Here is a 24,755-nt window from a genome sequence, read left to right on the forward strand (position 1 = left end):
TTCTCTTTTTTTCTTACATCAAGTATTCCCGAGGTATTGTCTCACGGAGTTAGTCGATAACAAGTCGCGGAATAGATCAGACGTGTCGTTCTCTGGTGAAATAGTGCTTCAATATTTATTCAAACTCATGTACATTATTTAAACTTATATACATATTTTATAAACTTTTCTTATAAACACAAAATCAACAAAGATTCCATTATGTCAACTTTCTTTTTTATCTGAATAATAATTATATACACAAAAATTATAAAATTGCCTAGACAAATTTCTTTCTAATTCGAGTAAATTTTTCATTTTCGATTTAGTAAATTGCATAAAACTTTTCTGAATAGCTGAAAATTATATGGAAACGAATTTATTATTATAGAGCATGAGAAATCAGTTTGAATATTAATTTTTTTGTAACCAATTTTTTTGATTTGGCAAAATAATTCACGCATACATTACATATACAGCGCGTAAAAATCGAAATATCGACTGAAGCACGAAATTTCTTCTTATCTAAAGAGATGATGCTGCTAGAGATATGTTACCGACAATGGTAACTTAACTTATCTCTCACTCAGCTAATAATTTGAGATTATAAAATGAATTTTTTCAAAACAATTAATAATTTTATAACTAGATTAATACTTGCATTATAAAATAAGGAAAAAATAATCTATATTTTTATTTTACACAATACAACGATTATGTTGGATTTATCAGCTGCTAGATTTTCATTCTGTCTTCTGATGCTCTTGACAGATAGCGCGGATAGCTTCTACAGACACACGGTATGAATATAAAAAAGAGAGAGAGAAAGAGCGAAGAAATGGTTTTGCACAATTTAGATTAGATTCATGAGAAAGTCTAAGGGGGAGACGTGAACTTTTGAAGATATAAATATTCATAGTTTGAAAGAAACATCGCTAGCATTCAAGGTGGTCTAAAGGTGCAAACTTTAAGCGTGTCTTTAAGCAACTTAAAGCATATTGACAATGTCCACTACGTTATCTTAATCTTTTGTAAAAGAAAAGAGAATTCTGTTTGACGGGAACCATCCGTGCACTATGGTTCAAACAGCATGTAAGTGAATAAACAAAGATAAGATAATTCCGCGATGTGTCTTTCAACTTTGTGCGCGCGTTGCGTTTTTCTTTCTTTTCCCCTTAAACAAAAAGGAGAATTTGAATATTTCATGTAGCAGAACATATAAAAATATTAATACACAAAATGTATATCACGTTTACATTGTCCAATTGCTAGATTATATAGTTTATAGATATATTTATTACATTTTTTTTTCATTGAAATACTTTTTTTATCGTATTATAAAGATCAGAGTATTATTTTACAATATTATGTAATATAAATATATATATGAATATATATACTCTGTTTGTATCAAAACCGAGATATTTCCAATTTTGATGGAAAATAGTGCCGATCGTTAAAGTAATTATACGAGCGACAAGAGTCTCTATTTAATCTAAAAGGGGAAAAGAAAACAAGACTTTTATTTTTCACATAAGATTAAGAAATTTAGCGCAAAAATATCGAAAGAAATTTTTGAGCGAATTTTCATCTTTATCGGAAACGAGCGCGATTATTGAGCTAATTATATATATATATATATATATATATATATATATATATATATATATGTACAAGATAGTTTGTTTATTACAGATAAAGCGTGCAGAGAGTACCGCTGGCAGTTCGGCTCATACATTTTACGAGCCGTGCTCTGCCGCTCGCAGACGGCTTTATGGCGGGGGAAAAGGAGGTGGTGAGTAAAAAATATCGACAAACAATCTATTTCGTCTGTACATATCGGGCGCGGCCCCGCCGTCGTTACACGAAATGATAAGTCCTATACGAACACATCCTCGCGCTGTGTCACTTCCACTTCCTCTTCGGCCGCCCTCCCCCGCGTCGCGTCGCGTCGGTCTCTCTGTGTGACGGCGGCGAGCTCTGTGAAAATTTCGGCGTAACTCAAAAGCTAAGTCAAACATGGGCGTGTTTCACGAGGTGTCTCGGTAAATCCGGTAAAGCCGCGAAGGCAAATTCCTGCGCGAGCGACACACGTCACGCTTTGCTTTACGCACGTGTATGTATACACTGTATAAACGGATGTGTCAACGGGTTACTTGATTGCTTCGCGTGTTCCAAGATCGGAGATGTAGCATAAAGTTGCCCAAGAAAGAATCGAGCATCTCAGAAGCTATTCTTTTTCTCTTTTTCTTTCTCTCTCTCCCTTTGACCGAATAATATTTTATTTATTTGGCATAAATGCAGGAGAAAATATTCTTTTTACGTTTATGTCTCGAAATCTCGCGTAAGCTTATCGGAAATGACAGGCCCAATTTTTTGACAGCACAGTTTACAAGCGCGCACATTTTTTTTTTCAATAGAAGATTATTTTTTTTGAGACTTGCGATTATTTTGTGCATCGAGTTTTTAATTCCGTGATATAATTTTGTTTCGAAAAAGATCTAAACAATTTTTTTAACGAGACTGTCTTGTCATTCGTGACATTTCTGATATAATCGGGCTATTAAATTATACATATATTAATACAAAATTCGTAGAAAATTTTTTTGCATTTTTGCCCTCTTATTCCAGTCAGAATGCGATTAGATTATTACGGATCAAAAGTAACATGACTGCGGACGTATCTATAAGACGATGCCATTGTGGAAGAGGTCGAATTTGCGCGTCCGGCATTATGGTGGTCGCAATAATCTTACGTCGCCCGTACATTTGCGGGCGTAGCATTATAGCGTGTGCGCGTTGCATACTTACGTGGCCAGCAGAAGGTGCGGCTTCAGTCCATGATTCTTCTTGGGTTCGTCCTATGCCCATTATGCGAGCGAACTCTTCGTTCCGGTGCCTCTTCAAACCTTGGGGTAAAGTCTCGCTCACAACGTCGTCCGTTTATCATTAGCGGAATTTCACACTGATTTTTTCGAGTATGCCTTGTAATATTAAAATTTCAACATAACGATATAATTTTAAAACAATCCCACAATTAAAAACATAAACGTGTCATTACGGATTAGTTTTTAATTGACGCTTAACAGGGTTGTATAATATTTTATAAAGACTAAAGAAACTTTATTAAAATTTGTTAAAGTATGGAGTTAGATACTTATAGTTAGTTGCTTGTTTTCAAGCAAATCAGATAAAATAAAATAATAAAAAAAAAAATAGAAAAAAAGAGAATTTAATATTTGTGCATTATTCCCTTTATTCAAATTTTTGCAAAATTTACTAAAATATTTTTATTTTCAATTTTTCAATATGTAAATTAATCTCAATAATATGTATCTATGTGACTTTATCGTAATTTTGTTTAGAATTAAAATACCAATTTCTCGATTGTAATAAACATTTCTTTTAACGCTTTTCTAAATTAGAGAGAGAGAGAGAGAGAGAGAGAGAGAGAGAGAGAGAGAGAGAGAGAGAGAGAATGAATAAGATTACATAAAGATTGAACAATTTTCTATCTAATACAAATTGGCGATGATATGCAGAATTTGAGTAAACTGAAAATATCTAATTAATCCTTCTAACTATAGTAAACGGCTTTTCCTCGCGAAAACAAGTGCGCAGATGATAACGTGTAATAAAAGCTGGTAAATCCGGGATTCTAGAGTAAGTAACGTATATTGCGTTCGTAAATATAGAATATGAAATCATCATAGTTTCTGTAATAATTGGATAAATGTTCTCGAATATCAAATATGTGAAGAAAAGAAGCAAAACCCTTGGAAGAGAATTTCAATTTGTAATGGAAAATTCTTTCTCCCTTTTTCTCTTATAACGAGAGAAAGAGAGAGAAAGAGAGAAAGAGAGAGAGAGAGAGACTGTTAAATTTATTTTATGCAATTAATATTATATGTATATAAATATATAAAATATATATATATATATAGATTAAAAAATTAAATAATCTTCGGATTATTATTATAAAGAAAATGTAATAGATTCTCTTAAGAAGATTTCTCCAACTCGTCTGTGCATTTTTTTTGCTCGTTCATTATCAAGATTTGTCAAAGAAGCCTCAGAAATTAGTCCAAGCATTCCAAACTCGACGCTGCCTATCTTTATTGAAACGATGGCTAAAGCTGTTACAGCGTCTCTCTCGACTAACGTTCGTAATCCTAGAATTCTAGAACGCAAAATTCGTACACGCTCACAAAACGATTGTCAAACGATTACTAAGTGATATGAAACATTGTCGTGTGTGCACACACACACACCTTTCCATTAGGCACATCCGCGTATCTACGAGCTGCGACTTCACGCCGACGAAGAACGCGAGTAAAGCTTTGATGTGACCGCCATTACTGGGGGGGAGGGGCATACTTATCATCGTATATATATATATATATATATATATATATATATATATATATATATATATATATATAGTCGACAACTTAGAATCCGTGACAAATTCTTGCCGATGTTTTATATTTTGTATAAGGTATAAGCACTTTGCGCGAACCACAACGCATTTATTTATTAAAAGCAATTCATTAAAAGAATATTCACTTGCATGATTTTTCGATATATCTCTTTTTTTTAAACATATCCCGCTATATGATTTGTATTTATTTATTATATAATGCTTTTTGTGAGACTAATTAAATTAATATAATAAATATATTAATTAATTAATTTAGTGGTTAGAATTTCGCATGCGTTCATGCTTTTTCAAGCTATATAGAAATTATTAAATTGATTATTTCCATGTAGAGATATAATATAGTTTATTTTTATATTAATTAATATAATCAAAATAAATTATGTTAATATCTTGTAGAGTAGAAATAATTGGTTTATGTCGTTCTGTGTGGCTTAAAAGAAGATAAAAATTATACAACTATATAAATACGTTTAAAGTATAAAATCGATTGTTGGTGTTAAATCTGCAAAAAAACCATGATACGATTGGTACTTCTTAAACTGTCGTTTGTACCGAGTCTCGCGGTAGCTACTGTCACTTTGTCAAATGCATCAGAAAAATGATTTCGGAAAGAAAAAATTTCACGCTGTCCTTTCCGTTCGCATTCGCAACGCACGATCAGAAAGGAAGAGGGGGGGCGTTCCACCACTTTCGGGGCTCCATTCACAAATTTTTCTTTCGGATTACGTTATCTTAAGATCGGCGCAAGCGATTTCTCACGCTCGGACCTGTCTACCTACCTATACCTGCTAATTCGACACAAGATCTATCGTAATCGGTTCTCGGTGGTTATCTCTCGCGGCGACGTCGTTTATACGGTATCACGGCCTCGGGGCCCCCTAATCTATCGGTTGTCAGAGCCCCTCGAAGACGAGACACGGTGCCGCTGTCGTTCCTTCTCTACCGCGGACGTGACAATATTTGTCGCGAGACCGACGAGGCGAGAGAGAGCAATAGCGAGAGGACGCGCGTTATTTGCTCTCGTAACGTTCCCCCTGTGAGAGATGCCGTCTATTTGCCGAGGCTTTGTTTCCGTCAGTTTCCGTTTCCTGCGCCAACAGAGGCGGCGGCCTCTCTGTGATCCGCGCGATCACCGAATACGCACGGTCGTATCTTTCTCTTTTTTTTTCTTTTTTTATCTTGAATATCAAGATAACGCGACTTCTCCGTACAACTTTCGAACTTTTGATTAGACAAGAGAGATATCTGGATCTCTGCGTGTATTTGTTGACCACCGCTTCTAACTTAACGTAAAGTTGGGAAAAAAATTTGAACCAACACCGGTCAGGCGTTTTGGAGTTTTCGTAAAAAGAAAGCTTTATTATTAGAATACATCGGATTGAGGAAGCAGTGTGATTATTGGAAAATATGACAAACGTTATGATAATTTGAATTATTTAGGATTGTAATTGTCAATGAGTTGAATCACAATGTTCATAAATTCTTTTCAATGATTATTATTTTTCGGTATCGATCCAGTTATAGTGCGTCATACATTTTTATTATTTTACATTTATTATTTTATCATTTTTGGGTGATATACATATATTATTCGTTTATTTAATACAATGTTAATTGCAATAGAAATAATTTTAAGAAATATAATGATCCAAAGGAAAAAAATGTGACAAAATTCAACAAATTTTTCGCTTTTAAAATTTTTTGTGGATTATTATTGAGAAAAATGTAGGTAGAAAGAAGGGAAGGAAAAAACAATTTAATGTAATTTAAAAATTCTCTTTTGTATTAAAGTTTACGTTACTTTCTATTAAAAATGGAAATATGTGTCGTTCACACACTGTAAAGACTGTTTGTCGGAAATTTAAAATTTATATTAAATACTCAACGTCATGTGTTTATACATAATTAATTTAGTATCTCTTATAAATAATTAATAAGAGATTTTCGAGATTTAACATTGCCATATAAAAGTTAATTATCTCACAACTTAATAAAATTGCGTTATAAAGCATGGAATGTTTTTGTTTTTTTTTTTTAATTACAACGAAAAAATCAAAAACTTATTAGCTTCACTTAAACATTGCATTACGATACAATCAAGTTAAATTCAACATATACGCTTGCGCAGAAACGTACGAAAACAATATAATTAGCAATATTGAATCTGTGGCTATCGATGTCTCAATTCGTCACATCATTATTTTGTATCGAAGCAGTTACATTTACTTTCGACGTGTCAATACAATTTCTACAGTAATCAATATGTATTTCTACGCCGCTTATATGAAAGATACCCTCTGCCATTCAAAATTTCTCCATTAAAAGAGATATATTCTCAATTAATACTATTATCTTCAAACTCTCCCCTATTGTCGTTTCGATGCATCTCTCCATCTTTGGCGATGCATTTTCGCAAGTCTAGTACGGTTTACCGCATGCCAGGCTCGTCGGCGTTCGCCTTTGTTACCAATCGGTCTCTTCCTTTTCATCGTCCTCTTCCTCTTCCCATCGTCGTCGTCGCCGCCGTCGTCGTCGTCGTCATCGTCGTCCTCGTCGTCCTCGTGGTCGCCGTGGAATTTTTCCACCACCCGATTATTCCGCGCGAGGGAGGCGCGCGCGCGATCGTCCCGTCCGGATTGGGATTGTCCAATGAAGCGATACCGCAGGATCTCGATGGGCGGCGCCCGGAATCTTGGCGATGGCTCTCCGACTCTGCCGACGACTTCGTGGTGGGGCCCGGCGGGGCCCGAGTGAGCCGCCTATGGTGGGGGGATTGACATCGACTACTGTGCATTTCCCACGTGCCCTGGGAACCCCCGCGGCATCGTGTCAGCCCCCGCTCTTCGCTTTTGCACGCTCCTTCCACCTCCACTTTCTCCCACACTATCTGCTTCTCATCGTCAGCGAAGTCTCTCCTTCTGTGTCTACCACCAATCTGTCTCTTTCTCTTTCTCGCGTCTTCTTTAAATCTGTCTTTCTCCCGGTCTTTCCTACCGCGGCAGAAATGAAGAAGTGCGTTCTCGCGTCCGCAAATTCTCTCCGCGATAATCGCAGATTCGTCGCCTCGCTTTTGCGCGTAAATAGATGAAATAGCTCGCAACGTTTATTCGGAAAAATATCAACCAAAGATTCTTCTCCGAAGATGAATGGATCGGCAAGACATTTCAGGCCTATGCACAGGTAGATAAATAGATGAGTAGATGGAACGCGCGCGCGCCGGCAAGAGTCAGTGGCTCTAGCTTTTGGATACGAGCGCTACCTTCGTAGCCTTTACGGCCGAGGTTAGCTACCGCCCCCGCGGGGGGTATCCTTTCGGGATAGAAGACGGAAGGAAGCGGCGGTATTCGAATACTCGAAGAGAAGGGTAGGGGAGATATGCGAGATTATAGACCAGAAGGGGTCTCGGCGTGGGTGAAGAGGGATGCTCTCGCCTCGCGGTTACGAGGGCGGGCCCAGACGCCGGTCGCGGTGGTAGGGATGCCGAGAATCCGTGGTGCGTGGAAGAGAGGGAGCAATTGAACGCTAGGGGACAGTCGTGGGGAAAGCGGGGAGGGTGAAGAGCGGGTACTCGAGCGGGAGCTCAGGAAGCTGCGTCGACGAAGGATTTGTGAATAACCGCGCTGCTATTCGGGGTCTGGGTGAGACAAGGACGCACGCAGAGCCGGGACAAGACGCGCGCTACCACTTGTTTCCCTTCTTCGTCGGCTCTTCCTCTTTATCATCGGTCCTTGCCGTTTTCTCTCTACCGACATCACCCGCCGACGTTCACCCTCTTCCCTCATTTTCTTTCTTCTCTGCTCCCGTTCCTCCTCCGCTTCCTTCTCTCCACCACCACCACCTCCTCCTCCTCCTCCTCCTCCTCCTCCTCCTCCTTCACCTCTTTCTCCCTCTTCCTCCCTCGCCGCTTCAGCCGCCTCTTTTCTACCTCTACCACCGCAACGAGGTCGAGGAAGGAACATCCTGGACGTTCCCCGTGGAATCGAGGGAGGCTACCTTCACACGAACGACAACTGGTGAGTATCGGTGAGTGGGTTCGGTAGGGAGGTGTCTCCCGGTCCTCCAACCAGAAGAAGCGAGACGACGACGACGACGACGACGAGGAGACCTTTGGCGGTTACACACTGCGTCCTACCGTCTTCTGGTGTGCCTACCTATTCGGGCTACCAGCCAACCGACCGGCCAAACGAAGCTTCAGTCGACGCCGCGCACCCAAACGGTCCAGACCTGTCAGCCCGGAAGACACACGCGCAGCATCTTCCAACACTTTCACGAGTCACCGGAGTCCCGTTTAAGTAACACGTTTACTGTTGGCGGGGCGTGACACGCCATATACTCGCTCTAACGCGCGCTTTATCTTTCACGCAGTTCAGTCTAGACGCGTTTCGCGAGTTTCGTTCTTCTTCGTTCGCCGAAACCCTTACAGATTTATCTTCGCGGAAGAGTACTACTGCTCGAGGACAAACTTTTTACTCGCATTTCTCCTATCCCTCGGTAAGTCAAAGTCAATTCATTTATTACTTATAATTTTAATTCATAGAGAGTATAATGTCAATCATATTCTAATCTATAATTATACAATTTAAATTTGAGATAGAAATTAATTGTTTTTTAGTAAACGTACATACATCTACGTCAATCGTACCGTAATAACATTATTATTTTAATAACATTCGAAATGACATTAACAATAAGAGAGAGAATAGATCATATAGCGTTATAAATCTCCAACATAATCATTTGCAGAAAGAGTGAAAGGGAGATATCTGTATTATTGAATATATCTCTCGGAATTTTTTCACACATTTTTCACTCGCGTGCATGAGGTATTAAGCGGGTGGGAACACGTGTGATTCATATTTGTTCGCATATCTCGAGCTTCGCAACTTGAAATTAATAGTAGATTCGTAAGGCGGTGCACGGTAGTTGTTGCATTTCGATTAGTCGTTGAATGGTTTCTCTTTCTCATAAATTGTCACAATTTTTATATTCAATTTTTTTTTATGAATACGTTCGCAAGTGTGTATCCTATATTTTACATCATGTAAACAATCATTTTTATTCTGATTCAATAGCCATAAGCATAAGTTTCATTAAAGCACAAATCAAACGTTAAATAAAAAATTTGTCAATCAAATTGTATCGATTAATTTTGATATTATTTATATATTTCTCGTTATTCAAAGAATTTAATATTTAAATCTCTAGTAGAAATTTTTCAAGTTCAACTCCATCCGTGGTGGGTCGGGCTACCATTTTTCCCTCGCAGCCGCCGCGAATCTTCCCGCGTGATAGGGAACGATCTCTCGGAGAAGAAACGCCCTTGCGCGTGAGATCGTCCGCGTACCCGCCGCGAGTTCCGTGATACGTCTCGCGTTAGGAGGGGGAGGTGAGGAAGGGTGTGGTCCATCCGCTCTCGGTGGACTTCTCCTCCGGCCGCGGTGCGGTAGCGACTGGCCGCCGAAAACCGGTAGTCGGCGGTAGGGCGGTGCACAGTAGCGACTCTTCTTTGGTTGGCTACCGGCCTTCCACGCTGCGGCGAGGAGAACGAACGAACGAACGACTGCGAGGGCTACCGCTCCTTCCTTTATTTCTCCATACACGCGAGAACGAGTGCACGCACGTATATCGAGTCGGCAGCCCCTCGGGTTGGTCGCCTCTCTTCGTTCCACCTCGATTGGCTCTGCTTGGCTTCTTGTTCCACTCCGCCCTTCGTGTATTACCGCGACGCGAAAGGAACAAAAGGGCACCCGCGACTGCGGCTCACGGGTTTCTCTCAATTTTAACCCTCCAAGACGGCGAGACTGGCAAATATACATATAGCGTCGCATCTTTCATCATTCTCAGATCCCTTGCGTATTTTTCCCAATTTAGTTTGTTAGAAAGATGTGTCGATAAATTCATTACATATTTATGTATCTAAGAGAATGTTACGGTATTTAAAAAATATTTAGGCCCATCTTGGACGCATGCATTAGCTTTACTTTATTAAACAAACTCTTTGACAGTTATTAAAAATCCAACTCTCTGTTTATTCATTATAATTATTTCGAATTACAGCGGAAAGATACTTGATTGATATTCGTTGCAAAAATTATATCGCGCAAAATTTTTTTCAATCGCATACCTAATCGCGCGATATTCCGTTCACGTTGCGAAAGGAGAAGTCCCACCTGATTATTCCAAGCTCTCTCTCTCTCTCTCTCTCTCTCTCTCTCTCTCTCTCTCTCTCTCTCTCTCTCTCTCTCTCCCCCCCCCCTCTTGGCACAATAAAATTCACTTTCGCATCGTAGCTTCGCGTACATATCAAAAGGCTCCTCCGTCTATTCACGAGTCTTCTGCCAGTCTACATAAATATCGCATTATCATACATTATCGTACATTATCATACCATTAAATGGAGGTGACCGCGCACGCTCTCGCGAGGCAAAAACATAATAAACCGGCACGGATGTTTGCCTTCTTGTCGCAGAAATGTCATTATTCTCGATGCTACTCATCTTATATCTCGTTACGCGCGCAATTTTATTTTATTTTTTCCTCCAGAAAGTATCAAGACTCGGAATAATCGCTTCTCTTTATTCGCCTAACTCTGTTATTTTAATCGCGGTCGAATTCTCAGACGCAGACTTGGCGGTTATCGGAGAACGCGATCCATTTATCATCGCCTTCAACGGATTATTTGCGTGCCGCATCATCGCGCGCGCCTGTGTAATGTAAAACCTGAGTGTTTACACGGTTAAATGTCGCTTTCCTCAGCACCCAACTCATTAACGCACAACTCATTAACCTCGTCTCGCGCGCAAAGTGAGAACCTGTTCCTGCCACATGTGTCTCTTCCGTCTCGGGTAATACAGGCGTATCGCGACCTCATAACTCTTCGACAAGATTGCCATGTAGTAGCCGTGGTGTATCGTTCATTTTCACGTATATCGATATCTCGCGACAGAAAGGTCTAATATAAATTTGCGCGATTCCAAGAAATAATGATCAAATTTTGGGGGAAGGAAACGTCATATTAAGAGCAAATCGATATTTTCGTATCAAGTTAAAATTTTTTTTCCACCTTCACTTTTCCATCTAATATTTGTTTTGATACTTCGAGTAGATCGCTCATTTTTCAAATTATTTCAGATACAAAGTGGAAATTTAATTTTTATATAAATTAAACCTGTTGAAATCTTTCAAAATACACACAAAAACATGAGAAAATTGAGGTAGAAAATGGCAGGAAAATTTCCATTCTTCAGATAAAATATTATTCCTTATAGCTATTATATTCTACTTGAACAAAAATGCTGTATGCGATTAATAAGATTATCAAAAATTACAAAAGTAGATGCTTAACCGCGAGTTTTTGTGTTTTCACCTCCCCCGAGACGACAAAATGATACGAGCCGTTGCGTTTTTGCGATAGCGCGAATATCGTTGCTACCTCGCGTATATCGTGGCGACGATTTTTACGCCAAGTCATCCGATTTCGATGACAAAAGCGCGGTTTTTCTACAGAGAAGCGGCAGTCTTTTTATAGAACACGCGCGGTGCTGGCGTCGCGTGTAACGCGCAGTTCCAAGTTAGGCTCCGCCGCCGCGTTAGGGGTCCACGGCTTAAACCAATCTGGGTTACGCCCAAGCACGCTTATATTACTCATTCGGACACGCCACTTTATTCGAGCGTGCGCCGTGCGTTTAATAATACGCGGAACCCGGTAGCGAGACCGAGCGAGGGGGCTCCCGTAACAACGGTTACGCGCGCCGCCATTGGTTCCTTCGGGCTATTTTTTTTTCTTTTTTTTTTTTTAAACGCACATTGATCCCAGCCGTGTTATTAAGAGCTTTCCTCTTCCGATTTCTTCATTTGCATCACTCGACGAATTTCAAAACAGAGAAAAAGAGAAAAATTAATAATTATTTTTTTTTCTTTATTTATTGTGTTTCTTTTTTTATACGGCGAACGATAAAGTAAAATAAATTATAATTTACGACGCATGAAAATGTGTGGCTTCTGTGTGGAATTGGCTTACATCAGACTTCAAATTATTTCCGAAGTTTAAGAGACATCTCAAGGGTAATAATGTTGAAAGTTACATATAAATGTGTCAAAGATGTAAGAAATTGCTCACAAAGAAGTCGAGAATTTCACTCGGTTTTATGATATCTTTGAAAAAATTCATCACACAGTAGAAAACATTTGTTTAATGTAAAGAGAAGATAAGTAAAAAAAAATAATATAATTATAAATATTTGGGCAAATTATAGTTCTTTTCGCATCAATCTTATATAACACCTTATTTATAAATTCTAAAAATTCTTAAAAATTTTAAAATAGCTCACATCGGTCGCATAAAAGTATTAATAGTTTTCGTGTGTGTTTTTCTTCGAGCAATGTCTCGAAATGTTATCATAAAATTATTTACAAAATTGGGTGATGAATAAAAATTATGGATATCGCATTCGCAAATTTAGCACCTGTTGCTGCGCGTTCTTTCTCGCTTATCTCGAGCATACTCGTGTGAATAAAATTTGTATAAAATTAGACGATTAAAATTGAAATATGTTCCGGAGAAATACGCGTCAGGAGCGATAATTTAAATTATGTATTCAGCAAAAGCATCAATGGAAAAATAATTTTTTATTCATATTCTTTTTTATATAATTATTTACCGTATTTTTTGCAGAAATAATAAAAGCGAGAATTTTTATATACAATATTAAATGTAAATATAATATAAATAATCTTAATTTCACAAAAATTTCGCAAAATTAATTGTGATTATATTAAATATTTAATGCAAAGGAGACATTTAATGGTGGATTAATTCTACTTTATTTGAAAATGTAAAAATCATATAATATAGTTTTTATGCAAGTACAATTTTGCAGAATAGAGAATTAAAATATCAAATTAAAGATACTTGTACAAATTGAAGTAAGATGAAAAAACGACAAAGCTTATTTAATATTTATTTGCAAATTCTATGAATTTTCAAATTTATTTATTACCCATCGATTAAATTGACTTTTTATGTGTTTTAATTTACTTTTGTGCAAATACAGAATTTAAGATGCATATTAATCGTTTTCCTCATCGAAAATTATTCAATTTTGATTCGTATCAAGTATGTCTCGCAACAGGCTTGTCTCGCAAAATCATTTCTACCCTCCTATATTAGTTTTAAGCGTGATTGTAATAAAATATCGAGCGAATAATTCGATGGAAGACGTTGCGCGCGAGGCGCATCGATACGCGCACCTTCTTTCGCCTACGCGTTTCGATAAGGAATGCAAAATACTTTACACAAGCTGCTTCGAGACATTACTAACCCGTTGCTCGTAGAAGGGCGTTTCGCGCCGTAGGTTCATCGTCAAAGATATATGTATACGCGAATACTTTGCTCCGCGCGACGCGGGCGATTCCGTCTCGAGGCGCGCGAGTCAGATCGAAGGAATCATCGATTCTGTGCTCTTTTCAGGCAGAGAGGATCCTCTCGCGCCGTGCTACAAGCAGTGATCTCACTCCCAGGAGATCAGCCGCGCTCGAGACTAGCTTTATGCGGGAGGAGAAGAGCGAATCGAGGAACGACAGATAAAAAGAAAAAGAGAGAGAGCGTACGAAAGTCTCTGTATGCGAGACTGAGAGAGATAACGTGACAGAGAGTACATGACAGAGTAAGAAAGAAAGAGAGAGAACGAACGTACCGAGAAAGAGGACAGAGGGAGACAGACAAAGTGGTGGGAGTAACTCCGGGCGTCGGCGAGAGAAGAGCGAGAAAGAAAGAGAAAGAGCGAGAGAGAGAGAGAGAGAGAGAGAGAGAGAACGAGAGACGGGTAGGAGGGAAAGGAGAAGACAGAGACTCTCGACCAAGAGAAGGAGCGGTGGGAATTTATAAGGATGTTCGCGATAATGCCGATGGAGACAGAGGGGCACGGCAGGGAGTTCGGCCGGCGGCAGAAGATGCGCGCCAAGTGCACGGTAGAGTTCGTCTGCAAGTACTGCCAGCGGCGCTTCACGAAGCCCTACAACCTCATGATCCATGAGCGCAGCCATAAGGACGACGTGACCTTCACCTGCGAGGTCTGCGGAAAGTCCTTCAAACGGCAGGACAATCTCAAGCAGCACAGGTACACTATCGTTTTATCCTCTTTTTTTTTTTGTCGTTTTCCTCGTTTCGTACTGATAGTTGTTTTTTTTTTATTTTTTTTTTCTCAATTTCGTCTCTCTTTTTATTTTTGCGCGCTTGCACGGGACATGCGCGATCCGATCACCGTGATCAATCGCCACGATCTCCAAGGGATAGGACCCTTTAGGGGGTCTTTTACAAGGGATCGTTCTCTTTCGAGTGTACGGGCGATTCCAAGGGACACATATCCGTGACATTGGTGGATGTTCCTACGAAATATCGTGATCGTGAATATGTGATTCGCATTCGCGAGAAGAATAATTGGAAGCATCGGAGACGTTTTTGCGCGACGGAGACCGATTCGATCAGGGCTCTGTCAACGGACTCGAAAAATCGTTAGATTTTGCGTCATCGACTATCGTGGAAATCGTTTTATCGCGATTAAGTATTTTTTCTTTCCTCTTTCATATCGACGAATGTTACTTCGCTTCTGTGCCGAGTTGTAATCGATCGGTATTTCGATAAGAAGTAACTCGAAGTTTTCAGCGTCGCGTATTATGTATAAAGATTCTTAGTCGCGCGCGTAAGCTTTAAGCTAAGACTCGACGTAAGCGCCTCGAGGAAACCGGTCGGGTCACCGGTTCGACCTTTCGTAAAGTCGAAGAAAAGAGAAAAACGATCGGTTGATCAGTGAAGTCGGTACTTCATTTTGTGAGTCACTTCGAAACTTGTCGATTCTTCGATCCATTGTCGAGTATCTTTTGACGCGACAGAATCGCGAACGAATAGTTTTGTGCAGTGAATTAAAGATACGTCGAATACGAGAGAATTAATATTTCACGGAAACGTCTCACGATGTGTTAATATACTCGATTAATTAATGACACTCGCAAAGCGTTCCATGCGTAAGAGGCAGAGTTAAAAAAATTCCATATTTTTGGATAAAATTCATGCCAGTGGTAAAAGCCGACGGTATTTTCCGGAAAAACTGATAGAAACTGGTCTTCTCTATTAAAAATGTTAAAATAAATGAAAAAATCTATATTTATCAATTGAGAGAGTGTTTTTTAATTTAAGCTTTACTCAAAATATATATAAAATTTAATAGATATTAGGAATTGACGTAGCAAATATAATAAATTAAATTTTGTTAGATATTGAAATGCGAATCAGATCTATGTCGATGAAAATTTTTAATTTTTTTCTATACTATTACTATTATTTGTAAACTAAAAATTAATATAAAATTTAATAACATTTATATCTCTAAAGTTTTTGTTTTAAATATTTCATATATTAATTTGAATTCAAAGACTTTAATATTATTTTGATTTCATTTTTTTAAACTATAATGATTTATTGCATTAGAGAAAGTTTGGGACAATAAAAACCGGAATTTACCATGTTTTTTTCCACTTACTGGACTTTTTCGATCGTAAAAGGTGCCATAATTCTAACAATAAGATAAGAAAATACGGTATATATAAAATAAACAAAGAAAGTATACACAAAGAGAGACACACAGACCATTCACTCGAACGCCATTGTTTCTAATAAATGGTATTTTTTTAAAGTAATGTTTTCTTATGTTAAAAGATATATTTCACGTTGTTGTTAAAAGGAAAATTTCAACGAATAAAAAAAGAATACGTTAGTTTAAAGATATGACTGGTCACGGAGAAAAGATGCGACTATATGACTCATTTTTACGAGCGTAAAATTAATTTAGGTATACGTCAGAGAGAAGGTGATGACGATATTATGTCGCAGTAGAGGAGGATTTTATAGTTTTGAAAACGGCACAATGAGAAATTTTAATGGAATATAATTTTTAAAAGTGATCTCTCTATATAAAACTCCGTCGACAAAGAAAGAGAAGCTTTATTATTACGCAAAGTTACTTGTTTTATATTTTATCGATTCTCTTATCAAGTTTCGATGAAGATACGATTGAAAAAGTTACACTGTTGGAAAATTTGTGTTTTCTTATTAAAAAATAAACCAATACAAATTTTTGTATTAAATATTTAACATATTGCCGTTTTGTTAATTAAATTCAAATGTTAAATTATTAAATTATTAAACTGAAAAAATAACACAATGTGCACATATCTTTAATTTTACACAATAGTTATCTTCTGTATTAGTGACAAGATTTATCTGTTAAAATTTACAGAAAAAAAAAAGTTAATTTTATTCTACAATAGAAGTGAGAGTGATTATAGACCATCAATAACATTTTTTCAAGTTTATTTTATTATTAAAAATATGTTGATTTTACACAAAATTTATTTCAAATTACTTTTGTAAGTTTGCATTCATTTTGTGTTGAAATATTTATATAGGCCGTTTGAAACACATTTGTAAAATTTAGGTCAAATTTTCCAATAGTGTTCAGAGAATCAGTCGACTATCGCTATAAGCGGTCACGGTGTCGGCCTCGAGAAGGTCAAAAGCGTCGGTTCGGTCGACTAGGAGGCCGCTACCGCGTTGACCTTTCGCATCGATAGCCTTGTAATGTTGCAACGTGTCACCTTCACCCGCCTCTCCGCTGGAGGTGAGAGAATTGGCGGTGAGAGAAGATGTATCTATTGGCGAGAAGAATCCGCGCGAACTTTGCACTTCTTCTCTCGGCGCCTACGGGCCACGACGTCGATAGTTGATATGCGGCGCGCAAGCATATCATGCCTGGTATAGGATCGGTCTGACCCATAAATCAGCCTGAAATAATGCTCTGCCTCCGCATGGAACGCGCGAGCGTGCGAGCGAGCGAGCGAGCGAGCGCGCGCGCAAGAGCGTTTGAACGAGCAAGCGATAAAATAAATCTTCAATACTGGTGGATACTAATGGATACCTTGTATGTAACGGCGGTGGTCTTGTTTTCTGTTCTGTTGTAGATGTGGGTGGCGGTGAGCGGGAGCTCTCTGAACCTCCTGCACCTTGACACATACACAAAATGCACACGCCAGCAACATGAACAATTTTACAATAGACAACAGACAACAGACAACAATTAAAAAATTGCACCTACAATGATAAACTGCAACCTACACGCACTCTCTCTTTCTCTCTCTCTCTCTCTCTCTCTCATTCTTGATCACCCGCACTTTTTCCCCCGATCGACAACTATATGTACCGCCACCACAGAAAAAGCTCCGGCATGAATATTTCTTCTTTCTCTTCTTCTGCCTTTTCCATTATTTTGTCTGCGATTTTTATTACCCTCTATACTATGACTTTTTCCACCTTTTTCCTTTGGCTATTTCTTTAACTAACACACGGCGCGCACGGATTCCACGGCTCTAACGAGGCGGCGGGAATGATTGATAGATAGAAGGAGAATTTGTGAGAATGGGAGAAGGGAAAGGGGGGAAGAGAGAAGAGAGCGAGAGGTCCATCCCGGGAAGTGTGTACTTTCCTCATTTTCCGATTTCGACCATCTCTGTTCCAGGAGCATACACTCTGTTCCCTACAAGGGCTCCAACGGCTACTCAAATGGCTATTCAAATGGCTACTCTAGGTATTAGAAGCCATCCGGCCAACTATTATCCTAAATTCCCGTAGACGCGCGTTTCTCTTTCTCTATCGAATGCTATATACTTACTCATCCACCAATTGATCCTGATCTTCCTCCTTTATTAAAGCGATAATCCTCCGCCGTCGATCCGTCGGCGACGACGTGTCATATTTGCCGGAGATGAAGAGCCCGTCTCTGCGAACAGCAGGGGAACCGCGAAGCTCCATCGATCTTTTTAATATTTTTTTCTTTTTTTTTTATTATCACCACCTCGCCTACCAACCTCGCATTTTAGTTTGTTCGTCCACGCTTCTTTGATTTTTTTCCGCTTCTCTCATCCTCCTGTATCCCCTGAGCCTACACCCAGACGTCAAAAACATCTTCGAAGAGAATCGTCGCAACCCGACCAACACGAAGCACCGTCGCAGACTCATAAACGATGGCAGCGACCTGGGATACGAAGAAGCGAGCAATTTCACTAAACTTGCTGCATAATTCTACCAAGTTAAGTTGGAATGGGTAACTGATATTATCTTGTAAAATGCGATCGACAAAATGTTCAAAGCGTACGAAATTAATTAAAAATTTCTTCATCTATGCGGGATGATTGGATCGATGACGGGAGTCTTTTCCCGATTAAGCTATTTAGATAGCTCGAAAATTTAGCGTTGCGTGCGATTAAAGGGACAACATATCGTGCATAATTCGAGAATTCATATTATACGAGAAAGAAAGACAGATACGACGCTACCGGAAAATAATTTACTTATCAATTTAAATCGCATCTTAAATATTTTTTTCTGTTTTATACATGCACTATCTTTAATTAGAGACATTGTAATCGATAAAAATTTCCGCGATCCTTTCACAATAGACAATGAAAAAGATACACACGATATTTTTTATCGATCAAGGAAACTTTAAGGAAATGATTCTTCATTGATTACACGATGATTGGCGAGAGAGCAAACTGGGGAAGAATCCGCAAGCAGACGATCCACTTTCCCCCGCGTTTTCATAACGGAAGCTGCCGCGTTGTTGCTCGCAGCCCTCCTCGGGCTAACGTCCTAAATTGGACTACGTAATAACCTACCTACTAGCTCTCTACGGGAACACGCCGGTCAGAGGATGCGCTCGTGTTCGTTTGCTCGCGTGCTACCGTGCGACCACGCCCAGGCCCGAAGCGACGTCTTCCTCACCTCACCACCTGGTAATCAACCGCGGAGAGCTACTTGGCTTCCCCGTTGAGAAAATCCGTATAATCTCGCGCTGATGATGATCCACGCAGAGGAAGAACGCAAAATGGAATCGCTCGCGCGAGCGGACCGAGATTGTCGCGAAGATTGTTCCACGACCGGACAACCTTGGCTTGTCCACGTGGTACACACAAGGTGGTATCGCTGACGCAAATACCAGTCAGCTGAGATCGGTTTCCAAGTGGGTGAACCTTCGGCAAAGTGTCTCTTCGATTCCGGCCGAGACAAGCGACCAACTCAAGTGGAATAAGGATCAACCGTTATTCTCCGAGCGTCTCTCGATCGTATCTCTCTTTCTTTTTCTATGTATATGTCGTCCCGTGTTTTTTTTTTCTCCTCCTTTTTATTTAAGCCCGTGCGCGGGATAAAGTGTCACTCTCGAAAAACGCGAAATCTGCGCGATAGATGGACAGAGATATCCGCTTGGAAGTCGGCGAATAAGCGACACGGTGTAGGTGGATGATGGCCGATTCCCATTTGCTTCTCTCGAGCGGGACGCTAAACGCGAGTACACCGTGTGGGATAGTGCGCGTGTGGCGAGCACAAATATAATCATCGTGTTTGAATATGTATTGAGTAAACGGCGGAAACCTTCAGTTCTCGTTTCTCGAGGAAACGGTAGGAATACAAGACGTTTATCTGTATAAAGCGTATAAAGAGTCGAACGGGAATATATCGATGATTTTATTTATCGTCGATTTTATGTTATCCGACATTTGAAATTTCATTCGCATTTCGACGATGTAAACGCAAATGCAAATTTTATACACAAGACTAGATATTTGTATTTCTTTTTCCGAATGAAACAAAGTCACATTTCCAGATTTGTTTTACATATACATATATTTTTGCCTCTTATATTCCTACCTTCTTCTCTAATATCTACAAAAGATTTAGAATATCTTAAAAATATGGAAATTTTTACACTATGATAATGAATTATTACTGTCGTTTTAATCATTCGCTCTAATCATCTTTCGACTCGCGTTCCTTGCGATACACTGTAAAAAATATATTTTTCGTGCATTGAATTTAATATATTTTGTGCGGCATGTTTTCTAAACTGTATATTAAAAGGAGAGAAAGCGTTTGGGAGAGGAGGGACATGTATGTTAATGAGGATTAAGAAATTTACGTGAATCTGGTTATAAAAACATATACATTTTCTTATATCGCTAAATATTTTTCATTTCAACACGAGAGAAAATATCTGTAATGAATAACAAGATGCGTATGAGTTTGGGCTAGGGTATCTCGAGAATATCGAGAGCTGCCATTCAGCTAATTGAAAAACTCGCATAGTGATCGATATGAGAACGAATTTATATGAAAAGATCCACGATGTAGCTTCGAAGAGTACAGACACAAGATTTCACCTTTCTTTCTAACTCTGTTTCGATTCCCCCCCTAGTGGAATGAAATCGCGGTAGTACTTTGTACATAGCTTGCAAAAATTGCGCATCTTACTGCGTCTTTAATATTATTATTATTATTATATTATATTGATTATTAATTATTATTATTATTAATTATTATTTTATGAATGTTATCGAAATATAGCGCTTAGTCATTCTGTATTGTAGCCGCCGATAGGCCACACGAGAGCTGCGTAGAGCTGCATTCCGTTGTACGCGATATAATAGGAGTGATAATAATGTTATTTTATTTTTTATTATAATATTAAAATTATTGCATTATAGTATATTATATATTGCCACACATCGATATCCATGCATGTATCGCTAGCTTTACACACAACCCCGGAGGTGCACGGTCGGCCCGTTAGGAAGGTTCATGTTTCTGTCTCTTGGAGAGAGATGAGATAATATGATAGGCGCGCGACGATGATTTCATGTATGCTTTCCGCACATAGTATTGTATTAGTGGGAAATTTCCACTCTCCACAACGGACTAGAAATAAATTCGCCAAGTTGTAAAACGCTACATCTCGCCCGTGCTCCTTTTTTTTTATTAATTTCCTGCACGTTAAAATCTCAATTGTCAATGCTCGAAAGGTCCTTTCTACATGTATCTTGCATCGTCGCATCGTACAGCGATGATTGAGATAATTCCGTTGCCATTTTTTTTTTTTTTTTGTAAACAATTTTCGAATTTCGCAATATGTGTATAGTCACTGAGTTTACTTGTAATTTACGAAAGATTTTTCTCATTTCGTCTAGAGGCATTGCATCATTTTCTCGAGTGCACACGGTGTATAATGAGAATCTCTCATAATACAGGATAATTATACTACAAATTATACGACTGTGACTTACAATTAATCTGCATCTCGTTTGAGGCCAGAGCTATAAGATGACTCAATCGTAGAAATTATCGGGATAATTCATTCCTGAGGATCGCTCTCAGAAACGGTCGTCACGCAAATCACGGCGAGTTAAGCGACGGGCCATGCCAGCACACAGGACGAGAAAGAAGGAGACGGAGAAGAGAGTAGCAATCCTGATCAAGACAGATCTCCCGCAGGCGTGAAATAGCGGCTTGTATGAAACCATCCTTCTTGTCACAATAAGTCAACCGACAATTAACGGTATATATCTTGATCCAATTGATGTGCAAAAACATAATAAGTGCACATTAAAGCAGATTAAAAATACATAGGATATTTTTATGAAAAGAATGAGTGATCGAAAAATGAGACGCGAGATAAAACCGTCATTATATATATATATATTCTATTTTCCTATTAATTTTACATCTGCTCTATAACATTTTTTATTCATATATACGTTTGAATTTGTTGCATTCAAATCATTTTTATGCAATCAGTTATTAAATATCCACAAGCTGATATCGATTGCTTTTTTTTTCTCAATAAAATTTAATAATTATCTCTCGTTAATATTTTCTTTTATATTTATCGAATTATTCGTTGATATTAAATATCCGTACATCGCTTTGACTTTGTTAGCTCGAGACAAGATTGATACTATCGTTCGGCAAATTCTTCCATTGTGCACTCCTGCAATTGTGCAACAAACGTGGAGTTCGTATTCTATGAGCGTATAAGATTGCGCGCGATGCATCCTGTTCATTTTATGTTGTGGCTGGAAGCTGCTCTCACCTCCTGGGGCAAAAGTCGTGAGCTGAATGTCACGGTGATTGAATACGACCCGCTGATGTGCTTCCCGAGATGTACGAACCGAGCTGGTTTTCCGCGCTAAGAGATCTTCTCAACGTGTAGTTTCTGTAATTTTCGTCTCTAATTACTTGAACCTCAGGTAACAAAATTTAATTATTTGTATATTAAGGATTACGTCTGTTTGCGGAAAGTATAAAAGAACGTTTCCTACAAGAGTTTCTTACATGAATAACGCAAGAGAAGGGATATATATGCGGGAGATTATCCAAATTTTTTTAATCGATTAAAAATGTAGATAAAATATAAATATAATAATATATGTATAATCATAAATAATATTTTTAATAACAATTATACAATATATAAAATAATAATAATAATGTATAATAATTGAAACATAAATATAATAATGTATAAAAATCAATGTAAAACTTGACATAATATTAATATGTCAGATATATCTCTTTGGAGAAAAAAAAAAGACACGTTAAATATTAAATAAAAGTTTCATTCTACGGAACGGTCCTTTTCTCAAGGAGAATTTATTCTCGCACCCGCGCCTTCGATCTCTCCGTTTTATTACAGCTTCCACGCGGACTCTCGGGCATGTGTGCGACTGATAAAGCGGCCGTCTCGCTTCTCTCATATGAACTCGCGTTTCCACACACACTTATGTTAGTCATGGGCGTGCGCGCGGAGAGTTAGAGGCTAGCGGGCAGAAGCTTCCCATGAAACTCTCACCTCCGCGGGCGGAAAGTGAACTTCGCGGCCGACGCGACGTTCAATTCAGTCAGCCCGTCGTGCACACAGCCGCGATTTTTTTTCTTTTTTTCGGGTGAAAGGTTGACGAAAAATGCGACAACAGCTACCGCGGTAGCTCCAATGCCACGGTTCGCTTTCACCGCGGAAAAGATCTCTCTTTCCTTTTCTTTTTTCTTCGATTCGATAAAATTTATATGCATATTTCAATATATGATAATTTCTTTATAAACTCTCGACACACACGCGTGCGTAAAAAGACGTATTACAAATATCAGTTTACAAATTTCGAAAGAACATTTTATCACTCGTGAAAGTGACAGCACAAAGATCAAGATCACAAAGGAAAGGAGGAGAAGAAAGGAATGCGACAATTATATTATATTATTTTGCTACGCGTAATGATAATTATACAGGAAGAGACGCAATCTCACTGTAGATGCCGTTTTTCAAGGATTTTTCCAATCGTATTGACAAGCATGCAATCGTCCAGATCCGCGCCAATTTTTTTTTCGCGAAAGGATCGAAGCGAGGCCATCAGCGATAAAATCAACTTGGCGCATAGTCAATCGATGAAAGCGATGAGACGAGGTCACGGATGGATATAGATATAGTATACGATAATTACATTTACGCTATAACATATTATTAAGAATCGAATGGAAAAGAGGCGCGAAGATAATCGAAGACGGTTACGTGTGAAAGCGAGTGCGATTGCGAATAGTAGCTAAAGGTGAATGCCTAAAGGTTAAGAAGGTTACTCGTTAAATCATCGTCTTAAAACGCGATAGAGATGAGATGAGATGAATGTAAAATGCGCGTGAAACCAAAAGCAAATGGGGAGTACGAATAAGAATGTATGATAAATTGTCGTCTTTTCTCTTCAAAATAGATAAACATCGGAGAACATTGAATCTCGTAAAAAAGACTTCAAGTAAATTATTTTTTTCGTTTCACACAAAATAATAGCATTTTGGAGGAGAGTAAACTAGTCGCTCGTTCTTTATTAAATTTCCGCAGAGAATCAAGCGTCTCGGGAATCATTTTTGTATTAAGGCGATCAAATTATAATTTCACCGGTACAAAGATAACGCTTCGTCTAAGTGTAAGAAACTCACGAGAGGCGCGAAATGTGCAAAAAGAGGAAAAAAAAAGGCGAATAACGCAGCCGGGGATGATGCACTGTGCGCGGATATAGCGGGACGGAGAGCACCTAAAGGTTACTACCGCATCATCGCCACGTCAAACTACCAGCTAGATTAGAAGTCCCCCTTGGGCGAGCACGAGGTATGTTTTGCTCGACTATAAAGGTTTCCGTCTCTGTCAGACTCGCTCTCGCGCGTACACGGGTTTCGCGACGCGGTATAAGCGTCGCCCAGCATCGGTAGGTTGGTAGGTAGGTAGGTCGGTTGGTCGCTCAGTAGGTATATTAAACGATCCAGTCCCTCTCGTCCTCTCCCTCTCCCTCTTCCTTCCTCCTCCAATGCTCCATCCGACTCTCTCTCTCTCTCTCTCTCTCTCTCTCTCTCTCTCTCTCTCTCCCTCTCCTTTCCCTATCGCTCTTTCTTTCGTCGCTGGCGCGGCTT

General features: G+C 38.9%; 1 protein-coding gene across 4 annotated transcripts; it reads left to right on the plus strand.

Annotated features, from left to right (window-relative positions):
• The first annotated feature begins 35 nt into the window (after positions 1–35).
• On the plus strand, positions 36–21,254 carry LOC126855260 (protein drumstick). 4 transcript variants are annotated; one of them, XM_050602733.1, is made up of 5 exons: positions 51–129; positions 751–1,071; positions 1,675–1,774; positions 13,890–14,538; positions 17,989–21,254. In XM_050602733.1, exons 4-5 carry the CDS (start codon positions 14,309–14,311, stop codon positions 18,062–18,064), a joined length of 306 nt encoding a protein of 101 aa, XP_050458690.1. In that variant the 5' UTR covers positions 51–129; positions 751–1,071; positions 1,675–1,774; positions 13,890–14,308; the 3' UTR covers positions 18,065–21,254. The 4 variants fall into 4 exon arrangements, with proteins under 4 accessions (XP_050458691.1, XP_050458690.1, XP_050458693.1 ...); XM_050602736.1 differs by having other exon boundaries at positions 53–129; positions 17,435–21,254; XM_050602735.1 differs by having other exon boundaries at positions 64–129; positions 712–779.
• Positions 21,255–24,755: the final 3,501 nt, after the last annotated feature.

This window comes from Cataglyphis hispanica, chromosome 15 (assembly GCF_021464435.1).
Source record: "Cataglyphis hispanica isolate Lineage 1 chromosome 15, ULB_Chis1_1.0, whole genome shotgun sequence".
NCBI lineage: Eukaryota > Metazoa > Arthropoda > Insecta > Hymenoptera > Formicidae > Cataglyphis > Cataglyphis hispanica.